The following is a 23,554-nucleotide window of genomic DNA, read 5'->3' as shown; positions in this document are numbered from 1 at the left end:
AATGAACCTTTCAAAGAAATAAATACAGCCCCCGTAAATTATCTCATCCCAGGCTTCAGTTTCATTATGTAAGTATGCTGCACAGTGCTGTTGTTGGTTGATAGAAATTTCTGCTGGGATATTGAAATAGAAAGTTTCTAACAAAAATAAGCCCTAGCATTCCGAAGCACTACTAAAAAAAAATCGAAAGGACCATGTTTTTTTGGATAAGAAGAAATATGGAAAAAAGTGCAGTGAAGTCTAGAAAAAGAATGTTCTGAGAAGCAGGACTGACAATGAGCGCTTGACTGACTGCCCAGATCTGTGACTCTGTCTTCCTTGTTGCTTGGCAACTCCATGTTATCACAAAGAAACTGATATTAAGTTGGAACAGGCTGGATATGGTAATTTACGTGGGAAGATACTCTTGCAGTGGGAAAACCATTTTATTTCTAGTTTCTGTCAGCGTAAGTAGGTTTAACATGATGAACTGTAGTACATCCCCTGTCGGGTGCATTTTACCTAAAAAGGTAAAGAGCAACTCTGCCTTGGAAAGGCTGTGAAAAAAAAAAAAAAAAAAAAAAAAAAAAAAAAAAAAAAAAAAAAGGGAGAGAAGGAGAGAGAAAGAGAGAAAAAAAGAAAGAAGAGAGAGAGAGAAAGAGAAAGAGAAGAAGAGAGGAAGAGAGAAAGAGAAGGAGAGAAAGAGAGAGAAAGAGAAAGAGAGAGAAAGAAAGAAAGAGAGAGAGAGAGAGAAAGAAAGGAGGAAATAACACCTTGTTATTTATTAGACCTGCTCCAAGTGCCCACTCAGACATTTCTTCCAACAACATTGACAAAAGCTGGTTTTCATACCTGTGTGTGGATCCAGCACAGACTAGAGAAATAGAAATCGATCATTATCACTTATAACGTCGCAGTCCCTAAGAGCTCCAGCGATTTCCCCAAGACCTCTCTGTCTTCAATAGTAAAAGACAATCCTCACTTTATCTTAGTCCTTGTTCTTTCTTCTGCATTGGCAATAGTTAAGCACTATATTTCAACCGTACTTTTCTTCCTTGCTGATAGCAGAGGCTGCTCATACAGCAGCTACAGACTAATTTGAAGCCCATTGTAGCCATGGTGTAATCAACTTTGAATTTAGATGGTATTGCATGGGTGGGAGAAGAACCATTTTTACTGAGTTGTATGGAGAGAATGGCAAAGGCGCGTAAGTAAAGGAAATCTTGTCTTGAAAGGTTTGAGCCATAAGAGATAACTGTTCTTAAATTTGTTTTAGGTCTAAGATTTAATTGGAAAGAGACAAAGTACAGAAGATTCCGTATTTAATGTAAACATTTTTTTTTTTCTTAAACATCTGTTTACACATAGTTCTATTGAACTGCATTTCCATCCTGCACCATTTCCAGTAATTTAACACCAACATGAAGTCCTACAAGTAAGGAAGTACTTCACATGTCTTCAGGACTCCCTGTTCTGGCTTTGGTCAGCAAAACACTCCCTGTCTCCAGGCTTCTCTCTGCTGCAGAGTTAACTTGAAATATAACTCAACTTTTGCCCTTGGCTCAAATCCCAACCATACACAAAAACTTCTGTCTCGAGTATGTTGATGCTGTTCTGCTGAAGGGATTGGCCTGGACTGTCAGAAGGCACAGGCAGCAGTTTTGATTAGCATAGCTAGTACAGTTACCCGATGCTGCTCCAAGAACTTGTCTTCATTGCCAAAAAAGGTGTATTTTTACTGTGGGATAATTAGCCTGAATTAACAATCCTTATTTAAAATAAAACCCTCCATCTCTTTCCTTACAGTGAAGACATTGCTTCCCCATTAACTCAGAGTACCCCCTTTTGCTGAGGCTAAGCTAACTGAAGAGGAATGAACTTTGCAATGAAAACAGCCCGTAATGTTCCAGGCATCAATTAGATCTGCAGACTGCAAGCTAAGCCCCTTTCTGAACTGACTCATGGCAAGGGGGTAGCTTCCTTGCTCACTTTTCCCTTGGCCAGCATAGAAGGTATCGACTTGCATCCTATTTACCAAACTAATGAGTTTGTCTCCTTTTTAATTTACCACATCACCTCCAATAAATCCCAAAATGCTCTGGGCTGTTATCTGACTCGGAGGGGAATAATTACTGGATGGGCTCCAGCAGTAAGCCTGGCTTAATTAAAACATAGTGCATTTCCCAAAAAGGTAGCGACCAATTTTATTCCGAGTGCAACCTAAAACAACTTTACTGCAGGACAGGACAGATGAACCTCTCTCTACTCCAAAGCTTCCAGTACTTTTGAACTGTGCTCCCTTGCTAAAAGGTGAAGAGCAGAGCTGCTTTCCTGCAGCCCCTCACCACTGGCATCTAGACCCTGCTTAGCCCACCTTAACCACTGTGTTCCCAGCTGATTGCTGGCACACACCACCTGCTTGTTTCTTACACCCTGGTGTTAGGGTAAAAAAGCTTGCTGGCATCTACTGGATCTCATATTCATCGCATCCACTCACACTTGCTGTAGTCTTCTCTGTGCCAAGCAGCATCATTCTCTGGTTTGTGGATCATGCTAGACTCAGGGCTGCAAAGCTGTAGAGCACCTCCTCTGTGTGGCAACAAAAATACCTCTACACGTACCATCATCTAGGATTTTTTTTTTTTAAATGTTTGTTTTGTGGTTTTGGATTGAAAGTGTTCTTTAAAACACCTTGATTTTTATTAAAGGAAAAAAGAAAAAAAGCTGCTTCCTGCAGCAGGAATATTTTCTCTATGCAGTTTCTCACTGGTAAGGAAAAATTGCTGATATGGTTTTTATTTTTGAACTTTGATGAGTGCAGAACAAATACGGAGTAGTTAGGGGTATGCTCCCTGCACATTTTGGGGTACACTGCCGAAGGGAGGGAGCAAAGCTCTGGGGAGAGGTGCTGAGGGCACAGACCAGGGCAGGGGCAGGGGTCCCTCCCCTTGCGGCTGAGTGGAGCTCTCCAAGAACATCGCTGGGAGCCAAGAGTTCCCAGCACTGGCAAGCTGCTGAGAGCCACCATTCCCATCTTGCCCACTATGCTCATTAGCATCTGCAATTAGTTCTAGCTAGTTGTGTTCTCAGAGAGAGGTTAAAGGAGGGTGGGAGTGAGAAGAGAAGTTTAAACATCTTTTTGTTTCCAGCACTACCCAAGTGTCTCATATGTGACTGAATGACTAAGTGCCCTTATATAGAACTTGCCACCTCCAAGATTTTTATTTCATGTCTGTCACAGGTCTGTAATGACTATAAGACTCAATGTGATCATAAATTGAGCTTATTTCAGAAGCACTGTTACTGGCTTTTATGGTTGTAAATGGTTATGTTTTTTATGGATAAACCTCTTGAGTCTGTCCTACAGCTACTGTTTCTTGTTGTCCTGCAAGGGTTGGTACAGAATTGAAATAAAAGAAAAAAAAATAGTAACAGTAATAACAACTTCATTTTTATTTGTGGCAGTGTTATTAATGCTGATAATATCACTGGTCTCCAGACAATACCTCTAAGTGTTAAAAAATAATAATAATTTAAAAAATATCGTCAGAAATGATTCCCCACTCCAATAACGTTGAGTATGACTCACAGCTTCATACATTTTTATAGATGTTTGTATGAAAATTGTTTTATCTACTACTGACTGATGGTAGGTTTCTTGGCTTTAAAAATATGAACAGCTTGATCTCAAGTACCTTGGTTTAAAAATACAGCTCTTTTTATAGCATGTCTCAATTATGACAACCAGACTGTGCAGTAAGTATTGGATTCCACGTATGAGCACATTTTGCAAGACTAAACTAGATTCTTAGTTTAGGGATAGGTTGATCCTATGAGTTTCTGAGATCCTCAGAAAGAGGACTCATAGCTGAACATAATGGTTCTTTGTGCTAAAATCCAAAGTCCAAGTTTCTTGAAGGTTCAGCTTTGAATTTAAAAATGCAGTTCCTTAATTGGTGTTTTTTTTTTTTTTTTTTTTTTTTCTTGAATTTAATTTCAAAGATGTGAGAACACTAAGGTATTCAACTTTTTTGTTTGTTTGTTTGTTTTTGTTTTTGTGTTTATGAGGCTGGAATAAATCTGCAGGAATGAAATGCAATTGCATCTATAAGTAAAATGATTTCTTCTTCATGTTGCAGAGCACAGATAACTCAAACATATCTATAATTGCTCAGAACAAAAAGTGCTTTGATAATGATATTGTTTGCTCAAAGAATATTTTCATCACTGTTGGAGACATTGAGATTTATTTCAGTGAACCTTCTGAGAAGCAGGTTAGTTATTTTCTTTCCTTTTTGGGTTGCTTTTTAAGATAGAAGTTACAACTCTAAAGGAGCATATTTTTGGAAAATATCTCAGTCTGGGTTAATGAAGCACAAATGCCTAGGCCTCAAATACACAGCAGCTCCCATGAAAAATCTTACTTTATCTTTTTTTTTTTTTTTTTTTTTTCTCTGAGTTCTATTTGTCTCACAAAGAAGACTGCTCAAAAGCCTCAAGGAGTCAAACCATACTGGCATTTGTTTGTTTCTCTCCGTTTGTTTTTTGTTGTTGTTGTTTTTGTTTGTTTGTTTGTTTGTTTTTGAAGAGAAACCAAAGTATCTAATAAAAACAAACTTGAATGATCCAAAAGGCATAATATCGAAGAAGGCAGAATACATGTAACAAAATATTAAACAACCTTTATAGTAATAGTATTGATTCAGTTATATGCTACAGGTACAATATTATTCACTATACACTTTACATTCTTAATTGGCTGCATACCTTGGTAGAATTACTTTATTAGATAATAAAAAATATTCATTTCTGTCAGAATGTCTTAAGGGGACAGGAAAACAAATCTAACTATCAGCTGTGGAAGGCTGGATATTATACTGTGATACACTTTCCAGAACAGGACATTACAATTCTGTGGGATAAGAAGACCATGATGCATATTAAAGTTGGACCTCGATGGAAGGTGAGCCAAAAAAATAAAAAAAATAATAAAAAAAAATCAACTGAGATTTTGTGTAGTTCTCAATGTTACTAGTGTGATATCTTCTTATATTACTGTGATTGCCTTTTCTTCATGACTAAATTTCCTAGTGATATAGCTGTTTAACATGGTGTTCAGCTGCTAGCATTTCACAGATAAGAAGTGCCTGAGGATGCAATTTAATGACTGAAGTCCTGAAGAGAAGGGGTTGTTCCTATATGCATGTTTACTCTGATGCTCCACACATTGCAGCCTTGCAATGCAAGTGATTCAGCTCTGACTCAAAGTTAATTTGGGGTGGGAAAAGAGGATTTGTTTTGAGTTACCTAGTTAAGCGTATGTTTTTGTAATTGCTGAAAATAGTGGAAAAGAAACGCAGGAAATGCTTAGCTAGCAACATGGAAGAAAGCAGTTTTGTACCACAGATTGTGTTAGGTTGATGGTGGAACTGCACCCTGAGATATAGTGAACAGATGGTGTCTCGTCTTGGGTATCAAGGGTATCAATTAAAGAAAAAAAAAGAGAGATGGGAAAGGATCTAGACAAGAACTTGCACTTAAACCTCATAAGCATCCCATGACACGGTTAGGTAATGATGCAGGGAAGAATGAGGCTCTTTATCTTTCCAGTTGTTCTTCTCTAGTCCTTTTCTACATCGTCATCTGTATGCCTTGGTGCATCTGCAGCTCAATCCATGAGTTCTAATGGAGTAACTTAATCTGCACTTTCAATAATTACATCCCTGCTCCATTTTAGCTATGAGTGCATGTACTGAGAGAGAACAGTTTACAGTAAAAGAAGAGAAAGTGCACCATGCTAGAAAACAACATCAGGTATTTTGAAGCGTAGGTCAAAGTTATAATAACCATCTAATCTTATTTTAAAGCAACATTATTGTAGGCTTTTTTCTCAATAACCATAAGATGCTTGCTTGCAGATTTATCAACTGTCGATACACATAATAATGATGATGAAAAATTATTTTCCTATTTTACAGTAAGCTAACAAGAGGCTAAGATCTAAAAGTTGCACGCAGATGCAGCAATACTTCAAATTCCTTCTGTTTCTAGCAGCTGTTTTTTCCTTAGGCTCCAGTTTAGTAAGATAAGGTCTGCAGCATTCATTATGAAAAAAATGATTAGAGTGAGCTGGAGCACCCCAGAAACCCAGCTCTACATTGTATTATCATGCAGAAGTGTCTTTTCCTGTATGTATCTATATGTGCATGTATGCATATATGTATGTTCATCAGCAGCACTTCCCTAAACACAAGAATGTTGCAGCTGCCTCTTTCATAACTGCTGTTATGAATGTTCTTGCTATGTGATCTAAAATTAGAGGCAGCGAGTTTTAATCATAACAACTAGACAGGCTGCAAAATTACAAGGTAATTCACCTGAACTTTTGACTTCTGGATTGTATGTAGTACTAAACTTTCAGAAGAAAATATTACTAAGTTCTTACTTTGTAGTTAGAGCAAGTTCTGGGAAACATGAAGAAATTTCTATGGAAAGTTATTTGCAATTGGTTACTGTAAGCATCACATAATATCAGATATTTTCCAAGTCTAAGTCAGAGTTGCATTCACTTTTTACAGTTTAAGAATATTTTACTTTACAAATATAGTCCATATTGATTATTGACTATCAGTATATGTAAAAAATAAATCCTTCTTGTTTAGGGTAAACTGGCAGGTTTGTGTGGAAATTTTGACAAATACACTTCAAATGATCTGACTACATCCAACAACATGGAGGTGAGAAATGCACAGGTATTTGGAGACAGCTGGGTATTAGGACAGGTAAGTTCCATGTCTAGTTAAAATTTAGAAAAAAAAAGTCATTAATTTTAATTTATAAATGAATAGATTATTAGTACATGAAGTACAGGGATTTTCTAAACTGACGGTCTGTATGCACGAGGATATTTTTATTTTTATGTCTGTAGGTATGAGATGTGTTAATAATGTCTTATATTGTAAGAAATGTATTCTGAATTTAAATGAAAGAAACATAAACTGAATTTAAATGAAACAATCCAATCTTTTTAGGTAAGGATACACTTATCCCTGTATTAATGATAACTAATTATCATTGGATAACTAATGATGCTGTCTGGATTTCAGTTTTCTACAAATTTAGATAAAATGCTTTTGATATTTAGATTCATACCAATTTTAAAAGCAATTGTAATTTTTTGGATGTTGAATACTGAAAGCAAATAGGATTTGAAAGAATAAACTGGAGAAGGAGGTGTCATCAGCCCTCCAAGGCTGCCTGCATACAAGTGAATGCAGAAGGGGCTTTCTCCACAGCACAAGACAGAAATTCAAAGGAGGAGCTATGCCAAGGAAGCTATAAAATGTACATTCATGTTCAATCAGTGATCTTTTTTGATTGTAGTTTGTAATCGGAAAGCAAACTGATGAAGCAGCAGTGGTGAAGTGGTGGGAGAGAAAAGGCAAGAACAGCATCAGGCACAACCCATTAGCTTTCAGAGGAGGAGGGAAGAGGCTGGAGAGAGCAAGTGTGCAACTGTGTTTTATAACACAGAGAATAGGTATTTTATTCATTTGTGCTGAGGAGAAAGGTTTTATAGCATTGTGAACCTCCTGATAAATCAATATTTGTTAAACACTCCCTTAGGATGCCTGCAAGACCCGGTTTTTAATCTGTTCTCTCCCTGACCCAGAGAAGGAAATTGAACCAGAATCTCTCACCTCATGAAAGAATATGATCTCTCTTCTGCTTTGGAAGAAAGCCTTTGAGGTTTTTCTCCCTCAATTTCTCCTTTTGGGTCTATATTACACCACATAAAATCTTTTAATCCTGTGACCAAGCAAGGGAAATGTGTTGGCTCCTACACAGTGAACACTGAAAGTGTTCATCTTGGCTGAGCACTGAGTGTTGATGACTCATAGCCAGGGTTAGCAGGGTACGAGGAGGGGTCCCAGAGACTAGCTCTCCATTTGCTCTCTTCCCTTTGAAAAAAATACTTGAAGAAGCAAGTGTAACTGGGAGGCTTTGGGTTTTATTCCATAAAAAAAAATAAAGATATCTTTTTGGTTCCAATCCCGTATATATATATATATATATATTTTTTTTTTTTTTTTTTTTTTCAATTTATCTGTTCATTGGATTCAGTGGTTGCTTTAATAAATGGCACAGTGTTTGCACAATTTGAACCTAACATGAACTTCTGGAGTTTTATGACCTTTGCTTAACCAACCCAAACTTGCACTTGCCTTTTTGAGGCCATATATTTTTGTAAAATCTCGTATAATCTTCCAGTCTCTGTGGCTGCCAGAGCACGGAGGACCTGAATTCATTACTGGCCTAGTAGGCAGCCTGTGCTCAGGCAGCCTTGGCACTGTATCTGCCTTCTCAGTAGGCATCATTAGGACATTTTTCAGAAAGGAGCTCTGGCCTTTGCAGAGAGGTATCCTGGTCATCCTTTCTGTGTAATCTAAACACTGGAAAGGCGTATTTGGTAACTGGAGGCCTACAACCCAACTCTGCTACTGGCAAACATGCCGGCATTGGCACGATGAGGCGTGTGGGATGCTTCCAGGGTTTCTCCCTCCGGGGAGTGGCAGCACATCCCCACACAACACTATCAGAACACCCGCACAGGAGGGCAGTGCACTGGGAGACTGCTCTGCAGCCGAGGCTGTGCCACAACACCCCAACTCTGCCTATAGATCCATCACTGCCGTCTCCTGGGCTTCTCTGCTGCACCAAGGGAGTATGCTTTTGGATGAACTTGTGAGCCGAGTGTCGTTTTGGTTATATTTTTCTGTTCATTTTGTTTTTTTCTTGAAGAGAGACTTAAAGAGAGGGAGCTGTATCTCAGCACTTTTGAGTTATCATGATAATCTTTGACTCTATTTTTTTATGTGTTGCTCTCTTCCTACCGCTGCTTCTTTATTTGAACTTACAGGGCTAAAGCCATCTGTAGTGTGCCTCCATTTAAAGTCAGTGCAAAACCACCAGAGATGGATTTGGACCATGTATTTGTTTGTGATGTTACAGTTGGTTGCTCTGGTAATGATTATAGTGTGTCACAAAGAAAACATTTTGTCTTCATACACTGAGCAGACAGCAGGAACATTTTAGTACTTCAGAACAAAACACAAAGATTCTGTTTTGTTCAAATGTTTTCAATTATAACAACAAATCAGGGGTAGAAGAAGATGGAGAAAATAGCATGTAAACATTATATGAGTTTTCTGAGTATGCAAGTATTGAAATATACATGTAGGATGCATATAGTGTACCTGAGTCCATGGTAAACACATCTTTGTGTAAAATGTTTGTGATGGTTTTGTTTGCTTTTAAGTGCAAGAGCCCAAATGAAACACTAAGACCATGTGAGGTACATCAGAGCAAGTTCCCTTATGCGAAAAAGGAATGCTCAATTTTATACAGTGATGTTTTCGCACCTTGTCGCAATGTGGTAAGTTTATTAAATAACCCAGATTTGCTCTCAAATAGGAAAACATTAAAATTCCAGTAATTAATTTCTTTTTGCCATTCCCCTCTGCCTGAATGCCATGGAGGATACTTAGTAGAGCTCTGCTACTATGTGGGTGGGCTATGTTTGAGCAGAGCTCCTTGTTCCTATCAAAACTGGAGCCTAAACATTATGGTGGTAACTGGGAGTCATGAGTTAGTAGACAGGACAATCAGAGTTCTGTTCTCTTTAGGCTTTATTTATATATTTTATTTATATAGGTAACTGCACTTTAAAGGCTTTTGTGTATATCATAGGTTTCTAAAATAAACATTTGTGTAATGTGCCTCCAGCTTATCTAAAATGGTTTTATTTTGTTAACTGTTCTGCTCAATATAGAAAGAAATATGAGAGAGCAAGATTTTAACTTCAGAGCTATCAGTATTTTTAATTGGCTGACAGCTTATCATCTGCTTTTTATCAAAACTCCACAGTATGGTGTCCTTATTTCCCCAATACCTGGCTGAGCTTGGAACTTGAGTTGCAAGAATGTCATTAAGATCAGTCTAAATGAGATGGGGACGACAACAGCTTGTGTGGGAATCTTTTATTCCATCATAGTTCACCCTTTATCAACGCGTGATGTGCTCATTACATTTATACCTCTTTCCGATTTTAGCCTCCCAAAGGTATTCAGTAATTGGACGTGCTTCTTAACACCTGTGCAGGCAAGACTCACTATGACATTTTGTTTCAGTCTCTGTTTTTCTTTATGACTATTAATATTAAATGAGATTGTTAGGTGTCTCAGCTGAACCTCCTGACTTTCAGGACTGAAGTTTGATATCAACATGGTGAGGAATTTGCCTGAAGAGGAGGTTGCAGAAGCTTAACCCAGGAAATTTATTAATGTTGACTTTGGTTACTATGTGAAGAATTTTTTGAGCATGTGCCTGAGAACACAGTGATGAGTGTATTTTCAAAGTGGAAAGCAATAAATAAAAATGGAACTTTTGAGAGTTTTTAAGGACCTGTATTATAATAACTCTTAAAGAAAGACATTTTCTTTTGAACATTCGTTTCCCGTATCTTACCCATGTTGTGATTAACATTTTCAATTATTATTCCAAGAATTTAGCATACTGATATTAAGAAATTCATGTCAGGTGCAAAACATGGCATTTAATCAATTGTCAGGTATTTTCATATGCACATCCATCTTGTATGAGACAGCTTTTAAAGTAAACATCTTTCAGGTGTTTTTATAACCTTAGCATGTGAAAAATACTGCTCTTTTGAAAGGTACTGTGACTTCCTATCAAAGATACCTGCCTAACTACTGGCAGCACAGGCAGGGAAAGTGGTTCCAAGGAAAAAAAAGCATACAAGCAGAGACAGACACTGGAGGCCTGGGAGGAACAGAAGGTGTAGTTGTGAGTCTCAGGATGTGCATGGAGCTGTGCTCTTGCAGTTGCTCCTGTTGTGCGGGCAGTGAAGGATACTACTGTGCATGGGGGCAAGATTCTTCTCTAGGACAGGCAGCCTGTGTGTTCAGCATAGGCTGGAAAACCCCATTTTAAGGGAGACAAAATCTCGCATCTCTGGCTGGCAGTGACTGATGGATTGCAATTGCCTGGCTGAGCACTGAGCAAAGCAGGGCCTGAGGGGAGCCCTGACACTTGCAGAAAGAAAGGTCTTCCTCATAACTCCTGAACTCAGCGGGAGCTTTGACCCTAGCCTCCCAGCTTGTCACAAAAGTGGAGAGATGCTGTTCTACGAATGGGAGACAGGCTGAACTCTGCTGATTTGTGATTCCTGCTAAGTTACTACATCCATTTTCAATGGAGCTAATGCTCATGTCCCTGACCCACTGGTTTTCAAAACAAGAAAAAGATTGAAAGCGAAATGGCATCTCTCTCCAAGCACTAAAGACAGAAAAATGATCATCTTATCTCTGCCAGTGTCTAGCAACTGCCAGCTGAGAAGCTGTCTCAATGTTACATAAGTGTTGCCTTGTTGCTGTGGCGTTATTTGGGTAATCTGAAATCTGATGAGTGCCATTGGAGTGCTCTACAGCTGAGCTAGATTAGAGTCTATAAATGATTCTAAACTGAAGAAATGCATTGTTTTAAAGTTCCTATGTGTTGAGTAAGAACGCTTTTTTTTTTTTTTTTTCTTTTTGAGATCAACTCGATATTACAAAAAAGGTGATTTAAATCCAAGAAATACTGGATCAGTATCATGCTATTAAATTTGGGACTGCAGTAGGATTTTAGAGCAGCAAAGTGAGTGCCTGATCTAATGAAGATTTTTGGACAAATTATATTAAAAACTTGATAAATGCAGAATATATTTTTTTTTCTGTAAAATATCACCAAGTGCTCAAGCTTTCTTCTGCTGACCAAAAGCCCCTCTAAAAATTACTACTTTAATTACTTGATCATCAGTTGCAGCTCTGGTTTTGCTGTTCTTCATGCAAAACTAACAGAATGGCTATAGGTGGCAGCATTTGCTTTATGAAAACACAGAACTGTCACATTCAACATGCTCTTCAGAATGAACAAACAGAAAGTGTAGACAGTCATACTTATTAATAGTCACCAGTTAAATTTTTCTTTTGATCTGTAAGGTAGGTACAAAATGGTCATTCACAGTGCACTTTTTATAAAGAATTGTATCCAAACCTTAGAAAATGCCTTATATTCGTGGTAAATTACTTCAGAGACTTCTTCCAGAAGTAGCACTCCTGCTGAAAATTGTGCAACAGGAATTTGTACAGCTCATGCAATAAAGTCACCTGCTCTCTCTCCCCACCTACCCCTTTCTTTTTTTCCAGATTGATGTGACTTCCTTTGTCAAAAACTGTCATACGGATACCTGTAACTGCAATCTTGGCGGGGACTGTGAATGTTTGTGTACCAGTATTGCAGCTTATGCCCACAAGTGCTGCCAGCAGGGAGCAGTGATACACTGGCGATCTCCCTCTCTCTGTGGTATGTACCTGGGCTGGCCTCACACCAGAGCCCACTCAGAGAAAGGGACATCTTTGGCTTTTCTCTTCCCAAAAATAAAAATCTGACAGAAGCAGGTGGATAATAGATATACTTTACATTTTTTATTTTTTTTCAAGCAGCCTGTGTGTTAACTGCTAAACACCTGAATATACCATCTTCCTTAAGAGGACTGGTTTTCTGAGAGGCTGTTGGAAAGACACAGGCACACCATTGTGGGGGATGCCCAGGATTCTGTGTGGGGTAGCAAAGAGATTCAATCTGTTCTACTTTTCATTGGTAGTGAGAAGAGTTCTTAGCTATAGAACAATTAGTGCTTCTGGTCTGCTATTCAAATATAGCTCTATGTCACTGAATAAAAGCCGGAAGAAATAAAGTCACTAGTTGAAATACATTACAGAAAATGAAACTTCCTCTGATAAAAGTGAATTTTACATTTTTAGGATGAAGGTAAGCATGAACTCTATTGTTACTTTACAGTAATAATTTATTTTCTTTTTGTTTTAGCTTATGACTGTGAATATTACAATCAAGGTATGTAGTACTTAATATTACTCTCTTTGATTCATCCTGGTTTTTATATACCTTGTTCAAAACACTTAGGCTTCATGTTTGCTAGTATAACACCTAGCTATATGCTAGAAACAAATCTGTATTCCCTGATCAAATCTGTTTTTATAAAGCATTCAGTTGCAAGCCATTGATTAAAAACCAGTAATTTCTCACATTGACCGCCCTAGAATATGGAAGGTGTTTTGGACATACTATCATCCTTCTTTCTGTACTATGCTATTTTGAAATACTTTTCTCCCCACCTATTATTTTGTTTCTCTTTAAAACAAACAAACAAACAAAAACAAGACACACTTGTCTTATATTGGTTCACTCAGAATAAACCTGAAAAAAAAACATTTAATATGGTAATATCTCTCTTTAGCTGTTATGATTTAGTTTATATCTCTTTAGTTGTTATGATTTATCTATTGGTTTATTTATTTATTTGTTTGGATTCTTGATTTGAGTATATGAGTTCAGTGAGCTCAGCAAGTAAGCAAAGCAAGTCTCCATGAGTCTTTCTGCTGTATGTCCAGAGACAGTGGGAGCATGGAAACAACTTACTTGTAAGTAAAAACACACATCTGGAATCTCAGATGAAATATGATACACTGCACACAGAAAACAAAACCAGCTATAGCTTGTGCTGGGAAGAGTCTCTATAAGCTGCAGCAGTGTTGGAGGTTATCTCATTTCTGTGCTCCCTGTTCCCTAGGGTAGGGTTACATAGTCACAATCACTTGAGCTCTCTGGACCTTCAGATCCATTAGATAGGATAGGTGACAAATATGTAATTTGCCACATATTCCTTGCTCATTTAATATCATTATATCACTATACTGACTATATTTTGCAACATAACCACTGATTTGTAACAAAGGTGTTTTCCTCTGCTTAGGCAGATACAGTAAAGTGTCACTGGAGGCAAGTACTTGAACACATGCCTTGTATTCTTGAGTTTCACAGGATGAATTTGCACAAAATTACTTTTTGACACTGTTTACTGGTGTTGTGCTACAATATCTGTGAGAACAAAATAAAATATATGGAAACTGGATATTGCACGTGGGATGTTAAAACATGAAAGATTTGGTTGATGATTAAGGAAACCCACCATTCCTGTTATTTTTTGGTATTTCTTCCATTCAGTTCTGCTATAGGTATCTAAAAATACTGCATTTGTTTGTTTGTTTGTTTGTTTTCTGTGCAATATCTGATATATTATTTGGGAATTGTCTGGTGTGAATTAAAACAGATAATCTCACATTATTAAGGGATTCAGATATTGACACATTGTTGTGCATCTAACAATGTTACATATGGTTATTACCATTTGAATTTTCACCCCACTGAACTAATTGCCTTTGGTGTTGTGAAATTTAAGTCTTTTTATCCACAAAGGAATGGTGTAGACATAATGCATCTCTGATGATACTGAGTTAAGATTAATCATCATCATCATAATTAATCTGATAGGATTTTTAGGGGAAAAAGAAAAGAAAAAAGAAAAGAAAAGAAAAGAAAAGAAAAGAAAAGAAAAGAAAAGAAAAGAAAAGAAAAGAAAAGAAAAGAAAAAGAAAAAGAAAACCCTCATATTTTATGAATATTTGTCACACTTATTAAGTTATGCTATTGGCTTTTATTCTAAATTGGCTTGTTTTCTTTCGATTTTCCTTCTTATATTGTAATATAAAAGAGTTTGCACTAATTCAATCAAGAACTTGGTTGAACCAACTGATGGGATGATTCTTTGACTTGGCAAGTGTAGTTAGAACTGGTTTGTTTCTATGTTTAAAGGGTGAAGGTGTTAAATAATCTTAGTGTTTCCTAATGTCTCAATTCATAACCTCAACATTTTCAGCATGTGGGTGGATTGCTGTGCCATGCAGCACATTTTTGAAGTCAGGGAGAAGCTCTAGAAGGAAGTTAGCTTGTTCTTGTGCTCCAGAATGCAGAAATGAGACCTATTACATTTTGAAATTGGTAAGATACATGATTTTCTACACTGGTCTCACAAGTACTCTACCATAAAGTAACTAACTCCTGTACTGTAAAGTAACTAACGCCTTAGAATGAGAGTAGTATTCATGCAATAAACTTCCTGTGGCATCCTGTCATAGATTTGGATACTGTGCAAGCATTTGTAGGAAGTGAGATATTAAAAAAGAAGGGAAAATTGGCTAACTGCAATCACACAAATGTGACTTTCAATACATCCTTTTTAGCAATTTGCAGCCTGTAATGAGCATCATACAGTAGACAATGCTTTTCTGCTGTAGAGCAGTCCAACCCTCTACTTTAGCAGAATTTAGATATTGCTAGGTATACCTAGCTTTCTACAATATTCCTTGCAATGTGGAATTTTGTCTTACTTAAAAAGTAGTAAGAAAATCAAGGGCAGTATGTGTTGACCATTGAATGCCATCAAAACACCTTCTGGTATGTGGGATGGCTCTTCCTCTGATTCTTTTTAGTTCTGCATGATGTCAAACTGTTGAACATTTGTGGAAACTTTCTCAGTAACAGCTTAGTCCTGCTTTTGCTGAAGTCACAGGCAAAATGTCTGTTAGTATATGGGGATGAACATCCCATGATTTAGGGTAGAGTCGGTAATTGACTTGCCACTTCCATAAAAGGGATCACATTGTGGCAAGTTTGTGAGCTTCCAGTGTATACAAACTCTAGCATAGCTTCATTATAAAAACACTGGTTATTTTCTTGCAGTTCTCTTCAGAAAATGGTGTTTAACTTCTAGCAAAGCCAAATCTCATTATTAAGATAAGTTCTTCCCTCTTAGAAGAGTCATATCAGAGAGCAGATGTTCTAGGTTAGGATAGGGGTTCAGTCTTCTCACTGGTATTAAAGGATTAAAAGCTTTCTCAAAATTTACAAAGCTTGTTTATTACTCACAAAGCAAGGTCTTAGAAGTATGCTGCTCTTGGTTCTTTCAGTGGGGTATAGTGACAAAGACTGATGCTGTTATATCTCAGTATATCCCCGTGAGCCTTTCCAGCCCCGCAGAAATAGCTTTAAGGGTATGTTATAGGATGTCTGGGGCATAGTTGGGACAGCAGCATTTTGGCAGCAGTACCAGCTGAAGTTGTTGTCACCGCTATATTGGCATGAACTTTTGGATGACTATGTGCTGAACCAGACTGGAAAATTTAGCTGGTCATTTTTCAGTAGGATTAGTTTACTGATGAAGTACTTAGGATGGCATAATAAATGGGGCTGTAGGGGGACAGAAGCAAGTGGTCTGTGGGAGAAGATGAACTAGACAACTGCTTAAGCAAGGGTGCTGCCAAAAGTTCAATTACAGCCTTCTTTTTTAATTGCCTTGTAGATATTGGAGTAGTTTCAGTGTCTATTTGGGGAATAATATTAAAGTTACTCTGTTGATGTTACAAAATATGGAAATAAGGACACATGAAAGACAAAATACTACACAAAGGCAACCCAGATTGCTTTCTTGCATGTGCCATTTTATGAGGATCACTTCCCACACTTTATGCTCACTTTGTATCGATTCTGTTCTGGAAAGCAAGCAAAGAGGAACGGAGTACCTTGAACAGATAGATACAGACCTACTCCAGCATAATACCTTGAGGCATTGAGCTGTAGTTCATAAAATATTTGATTCCAGGTAAGGTGAAACATTTAAGGCATTATATTATGTCAGCTAAGGCTTAAGTTTTGTATGTTATGCAAGTAGGATTGTTTTTTCTTTTAAAATTTGATTTTTCTTCCCTTAGGGCTTGGTGAAGGACCCTATATTTTGGCAAGTTCTGGAGAAAATGACATAATTATAGGAGCTAATGTATCTAGTAGAAGGATATTTCCCCTGCCTAGAACTGGAGCATATGGAAATGTATTTTTCAGTTTCATGATAACTCCAGGTCTTTTCAAAGATAAAGATTTATGTAAGTGTTCTCAACATTACTGTGAATGTCAATACATATTTTTCAAACTATATGAATGTTTTTTGCTGCACCTTCTAAACCTAAAATAGTCTAGTTATTTTTAGTTATTAGAGTAATAACAATGAAGTGAGGACTTCTGAGGACGAATACTGACTTTTTGGAAAAAAATAGTGAAAAACATACCTGCCAGCTCTAAAGCTGACTTTTCAGAAATTGTTTTAGATATGCTGCAAAATATGAGTGAAGAATTCCTTCTTGAGAAAAATGTCATTAGATTGTATAACTGTAAAATAGAAAAATTTGCATATGTATCTAAAAAATAACAATTCTGAAGATCAGTGAAGAAAATCTTGTCTCCAGTAAAATAATTTCTTTTCTATTCTTTTTTTTTGTGACTGTTAATGCACCATAAAGCATGCAAATTAGAACAACCAATTTGGCTCCTGCATTATTAGTGAACAGTATCTCAATATAATGTAGAAGGAAGTTTCTTAGGTCAACAGCTATTCCTAAAGTCTATTCTTCATTTATCAGAGACAGACCCAACCAATATATCCAAAAAGAGATGTTTAAATATTTTGCCTTCTGCATATGTTTTCTTTTCTTCATGTACACTGAGTTTGTGCCACTGAAGTCAATACTGACTTTCTCATTGCTTTCTGTAGTTACAGAATTTAATTTTTTGACAAAATTCTAAACCCTCAAAAGTCAACATGGAGAAGGGCTGTATTTACTATAAAATTTGAAACTATAGGCACAAGCTGTGGACAATTTTCCATGTAGGTTTTTAGCTACAATTTTAAAAACAGAAAGTGTATAAAATAGAAGAATTAGTTCAGTCTTGTCCAATTTTCCAACCAGTGTCAAGTATAAGTACTTGACATAAGTATATTCATTATGTCTGTGTAATACACAGTTTTCATATTTGTGAGGGATGAAGTAGTTCTCATCTAGATTAAAGATATTGTTAGATTGTATTCAAGGCGACAAACAGATCTGAAGTCAGCCTTATTCTAAGTTCTTAAACTCAGAGAATTTTCTTCACATTCCATTTTCAGGAGGAGTAGAAAAAACAGAGGGTTAAGTCTTTTATTTACCCATGAGTTTTCTTACTGTATTTCTGGCTATGACTGCATGTAAAAAGAGCTTGACATGAAGATGAAGTAAAGCATGGTCTTACAGAATTTGCAATGTTACTTACTAAACAAATTTCATTGCAGTTGAACAGTTGGATGTCCAAAGCTTAGGAAAAACTATCTCCATTTGAGCATATCCCAAGCTGAGACTGCTTATGAATTATTTTGAAGGCTGGTAGTAGTAGGCAGAATGTAGTTTTTTCTGATTAGCTCTTTTGTGAGCTCTGCATTATGTGATCACTTGAAGTTTCTTTTTGACCTGCATTTCTACCTTTTCCATACCATAGATTATTTATTTATTTTTCTATAAAGCAGGTGTTTGAAAGGAGCCACTTAGCCAATACATAGATTGAATCTCACTTTCAGACTGTTTTCTATGAAAAGTTTGCTATTAATTTACTTTTATTTATTTATTTATTTATTTTGTTGAAGCTCTCTCTCTTGTTTCGCTTGAATCTGCTGAAAGGCCAAACTACTTTCTGTACATACATGCTAATGAAACCATTGGGCTGGAACAGTGGCAGGCAAGTGCCTCCTTTCGGAGACGAGCCACGTTTTTCCACCACCATGGCCTCTGGAGTCCAGGGCTCAGTGCCTTCGAACTGCACAGTAAAAAAGGCTTTTTCATCATTCTCACATCATCTGGTGTTAAAGTGGCAAAGTACGATGACTCGGAAGAATTCAAACGTCTAAGTAGCTTTAGTATTGAAGGTAAATTTTGCATAACCTGCAGGGATAAGTTTGATTTCTTCTGCTTGCCTTCAGAGCATTTCTCATGCATTAGCAATAGTAACAAGTATTTTTATCCTATTCTTAATTACTATTCTGTATTTGTCTTCCATTCTACATCCAAATGTTATTATTATTATTATTATTTTCAGATACAAAGGACACTTTATCTTTTGACTATATTGTCATTGTTTTATTCTTTCAAAATAAATGTGGCATGTCACAAAAAGTGCATGTTAATGTCTTGTTATTGAGCTACAGATATCTTTTATTTTTTTTTCTTAAACAAATGGAGTAACAGTATCATATCTGAAACAAAGAATACATTCACTGTGTTTAACTATGTTTAACTGATCTTTTTAAACAGAATATGTTGTGAAAAATGAGTAGTTGTTTCAGTGTTTTTTACCTTGACTGAATTTAAAATACTTATTCAAATGACATAAATGAACAAAATCTCACCCGTTAAAGTTCTTGAATATTTCCATACCGGGTTTTCCTTTTTTACATTTTTCTGAAAATTCCAAGGATATTAAAAATACTATAAATTTATGTTTTTTTTTGTTGTTTTTTGTTTTTTTTTTTTTTTTACTACTAAACCAATAAATAATACCTTCTTCTTTCTCAGAACTCAGTGCCTCTGTGCCTTATAGAAGGATGTGTGAATGGAGATATGAACCTTGTGCTAATCCTTGTTTTAAAACATGTAGTGATCCTGAAGGAATAGCATGTAAATTTCTTCCTCCGTAAGTCAAATTAAGCTCAATATTACTGCTATATTTTTTCATTTAATGTTCATACAGTATGTTTTCTGAAAATTACTTCAGCTGCAATGTCCATTAATTTTTAGTCATCCAAATTTCAATAGCAACTCTCACAATTAGTGTGAAAACATTTGCAACAAGCCACTTGTTTTCCATGTTGTATATTCTTGTTTACATGTGATCTTTTGTCATAAGGAACAAAGAATAAAAGGGTTTGTATTTAGCCTAGGGGATTAGCTTCTGGTAGTGCTAGGTTGACATATATTAAATGAAATGAACTCTGTTCCCTTCAATGGATATTATATATTCAAATCCTAAACTAGTGTCTCATGATACTGTAACTGATTTAATCCTTCTGGTGGTTAAAAGTTTGAGACCAAAAGCTAGAGGAATAGTTAGGGTGAATGACGCCCTCTCCTGTGAGAGGATGGAACTTTATACTAAAAGATGGTTTTTGGCATGACAGGAGGGATTTTACCCTGCTGGTGTTAGTTTGTTAGTCTTAGTAACAAGCTTTCCTGTTTCCATGGATCTCCCCAGCATCTATGGAAAATGAATTTTTATAAATAAACCAAAAGAAAATATGTCTAAAAACTCAAGACACAAAATCCGGTGGAAAAGAAATGATATTTTGAATTTCAGATTATCTCCATGGGCCTATGCAATGTGTAGTTAGGGTTATTTCTAATATAACTAATTTCCTGTCTTGCTATTTTTACATTTTTTCTGTATTGGCAGACTGGTTGTTTATTAAATAATTTTATTATTAAAATTCCCCCCATAATTAAAAGGTAAGATAATATATAGACTTGAATGAGACTTTTTATAGAGTCAGTCTAAATATCTTTATATCTGAAATGAACATATCTGGGCAAAACAGCACTCTTGCAAGTTAAGTTCTTGGTCCTGTTGGAATCTGTTCAGCTTAGGCACCTGAACTTCCACCTGTTTGTGGAAGCAGAATGCTCCAAAGCCATCACATCCATCAGTATATGCAAATAATTGATTATTAACAATTTAGAAACAGAATTGTGCTGTCTCATTGACCTTAATATAACTCATAATTCTGTGTTCATCTTTACACCGGAAAGTTCTCAGAACTCTGACGTGGAAGACATTCAAATGTTTCATTTTACCAAAGTAAAATAATTAAAAATTGATTTATATTTCTGCTGTGGCTTTAGAAGTAACTATACAATATTTTAAAGGGTTGAAGGATGCTTGCCATACTGTCCCAAAAACATGATCCTTGATGAGGTCACACTTAAATGTGTTTACCCAGAAGATTGTAAGTATATTTTATGATATTAATCTAATCTTATAAAGTGTTTTACAGATAATGAGAAGTGATTTAATCAGATGTATTTTGATTTTATTATTATTATTTATTTTTATTAAATGTTTTAACAAAATATCTTTCTGTTGAAGAGCTTCTCTCTGGGACCAAGGCTCCATTCCCAGTCATCCAAAATAAATCTTCTACATTCACATGAGTATTTACATTGAATACCTTCATTTATCTAATAGCATGAAATTCAACATTTCTGGTGTTTTTAGGCTTACTGTAACCGTGATTTGACTATATAATGCTAGAGTGTCATATGTATATGAAAGATCTCAAATGGAAAAAATATTGCTGCGGTGAAAAATTCAGACTTTTCAGTAGGTGAACCATCCCTAACAGCTTCCTTATATCAATTTAATAACTTCTGGTGTGTGAAGATACCACTATTTGCTTATTTTTGGAATATTGCATTCTTTTAACACAACTATTGCATTTTAATACTTAATTTTTTCCTTTACAAATTTAAATTAATTGCATTTTGATATTTGCTAGTACAAAGTTATCTCATATATTACACCGCCTTCCAAAGATATAAAAGAAGATAACATACTCTATAATCTACTTATGCCAATTTTCTTTACTATTTTATATTTACTGAATTTTCCATAGAGTTCCCTTGTTGCTTCAAAACTGCTCTGCAAATTCAAGGTTTTCAGTAATAATAAAAATTGGCTACTCCATTTGCAAAGAAAATTAGAATCTTCTTGAGAGTGAGTTGAGTTCCTCAAAGCCATCAGGCAACCTGGAACCATTGGTAACTTATCTTTTCAGCAAAATTATGCTCTGATTTGTTAGTATTTAAAAGGGACTTGAGTATACATAGATGTTGCTATCTTGCTTTACCAATAACCCACAAAAGACAGTGAAATGTGCATTTTCATTTTAGGTATACCTGTGACACCTGTGGAATCAGCAATTGAAACAAAACCTTCAATGTTATACCCTCACATGATTACTACCAGAGCGACATTTCCTCAGAAACATCCTATTCTTGTTACTTCAGGGACTGAGTCAACTCATACCCATATGACAACTGAAATTACCATGAAGGCAAACACAACGTCAGCAGGAATGAATATGTCAGCGCAGTCCATTACAGACTTTTACTCACTGGAAGCATCTAATGCAGCCACCTATTCGACATTTTCATTATCAAGTACAGTGGAGCCTTCTGGTGTACCTCACAGCACAGCAAGCCCTTCTGTCCTTTCCAAACTCATATCTTCAACAGATTTTCTAACTGCTTTTCAAACTTCAGCAGTCACATCATATACTGTCAGTTCTACCCCACCTATAACTTTACCTATTCCAATAACAACTTCAACAACCTTACTCAGTGCCAGTCCTCTTCCAACAGGTTCTACATTTTTAATACACAATTCACTGGGGGTAGTTCCACTTCCACTTGAAGCATCAACCGCCCAGACAGGAACTGTTCCCTCTACCTCAACAAATTTGATTTCCAAACCATCATCTGTCACTTCTGAGCTGCCAGCAGGGAATGTGAGGAGTAGGAGTCCTTCAGTAAGTCATTCTAAGGGAACAGGAGTATCTTCTGAAGTGTCTTTGCCTGCTTTGCTGGCTGGCAGAGCAACTTTCACAAGATCCATATTTCTTCTAGGTTCACGGCTGACATTAAGTACACCTACTTCTCCTGTATCCACTTTGTTAGAACTATGTCTGGTTTTGGCCAACCTGTAGTTCACTCAACACCCATTTCTGCATTGACTTCAGCAGCTTCTCAAATTCCTAAAACAACTAGATTTGAGAAAATTAATCACAGCTTCATCTTTGGAAGCAACCAAGCCCTTGTCTAAAACTTCTCTGGTACCATTAAATACAAGTTCTTTAGCTAGGTTTTCTCCAAAGCCATTTTTATCTTCAGTGGAAATTTATGTGACTGTTTCTAAGCAGACATCTCCATTAATGAAAGGCAGTATTTCTACTGCTTTGCCCATAGTGAAATGCCCATAGAGATCTTTACCTCAAGTTGCTTCTCAAATCCCTATAAAAACTTCTTCAAGTCCTTCTATAACACACACAGTCTCAATACCAGTGCATTCTCTGACTACTTCCCTGAAGCCCAAAGCTATGAGAGATGTCACTGTTGTCACAAAAAGTATTTATAAAGAACCTTCCACTTCTCTAGTCTCTACTAGTCAATCCTACAATCTCTGATATGTTTTTAGCAAGCTTAGCCTCAACAGAAAATAAATACATAAGGCTCATTGATTCCTTTTCACTGTCATTCATTTCTAAAAAGCCAAAGAAAATCTTTAGTTCTACAGTCTTCCCTATTAGGACATTGGTATTACCTCCAAATGCAACATTACCACTGAAAAAATTACAGAGTACCTAATAAGTCTTCGCACAGAGATGAAAGTCATGCCTGTTGCACAGAGTGCAAGCACTTTCTTTCCTAAAGATCTTTCTTTCACAATACCATCATCTCTACTTAAAATCTTATCAACATCTCTACCATCCTCTGTGACATCTCATACTACAAGTTTTTCAGTAATTCCCATATTCAGCAGGACATCTTCATTAACACAAAATATAACTGCTACCCAAATACCAGTTTCATCTCTAGATGCACAAGGAGTCTCAAAAGGTCCAGTTACAGACTTTGCAACTTCTGCAGATTTTCCTACATTCGCTTTAAACGTTAGCTGTTGTACTTGC

At 36.4% G+C, this 23,554-nt stretch overlaps 1 protein-coding gene across 1 annotated transcript in view; it reads left to right on the top strand.

Moving 5' to 3' along the window:
- The window catches only part of OTOGL (otogelin like), a gene marked incomplete at its 5' end in the record, with an annotated part of 93,788 nt that overhangs the window by 42,685 nt on the left and 27,549 nt on the right, over positions 1–23,554 (top strand). Inside the window, 11 exon segments of the mRNA XM_084506096.1 lie at positions 4,119–4,253; positions 4,796–4,942; positions 6,642–6,761; positions 9,299–9,415; positions 12,249–12,405; positions 12,931–12,957; positions 16,731–16,898; positions 18,467–18,745; positions 19,392–19,509; positions 20,736–20,815; positions 21,759–22,028. Coding sequence (XP_084362222.1) covers positions 4,119–4,253; positions 4,796–4,942; positions 6,642–6,761; positions 9,299–9,415; positions 12,249–12,405; positions 12,931–12,957; positions 16,731–16,898; positions 18,467–18,745; positions 19,392–19,509; positions 20,736–20,815; positions 21,759–22,028 — 1,618 coding nt within the window.

This window comes from Aythya ferina (assembly GCF_964211825.1).
Source record: "Aythya ferina genome assembly, chromosome: 1".
Lineage (NCBI taxonomy): Eukaryota > Metazoa > Chordata > Aves > Anseriformes > Anatidae > Aythya > Aythya ferina.
The sequence above is the reverse complement of the archived record's forward strand: the minus strand, read 5'-3'. Positions and strand labels throughout refer to the sequence as shown.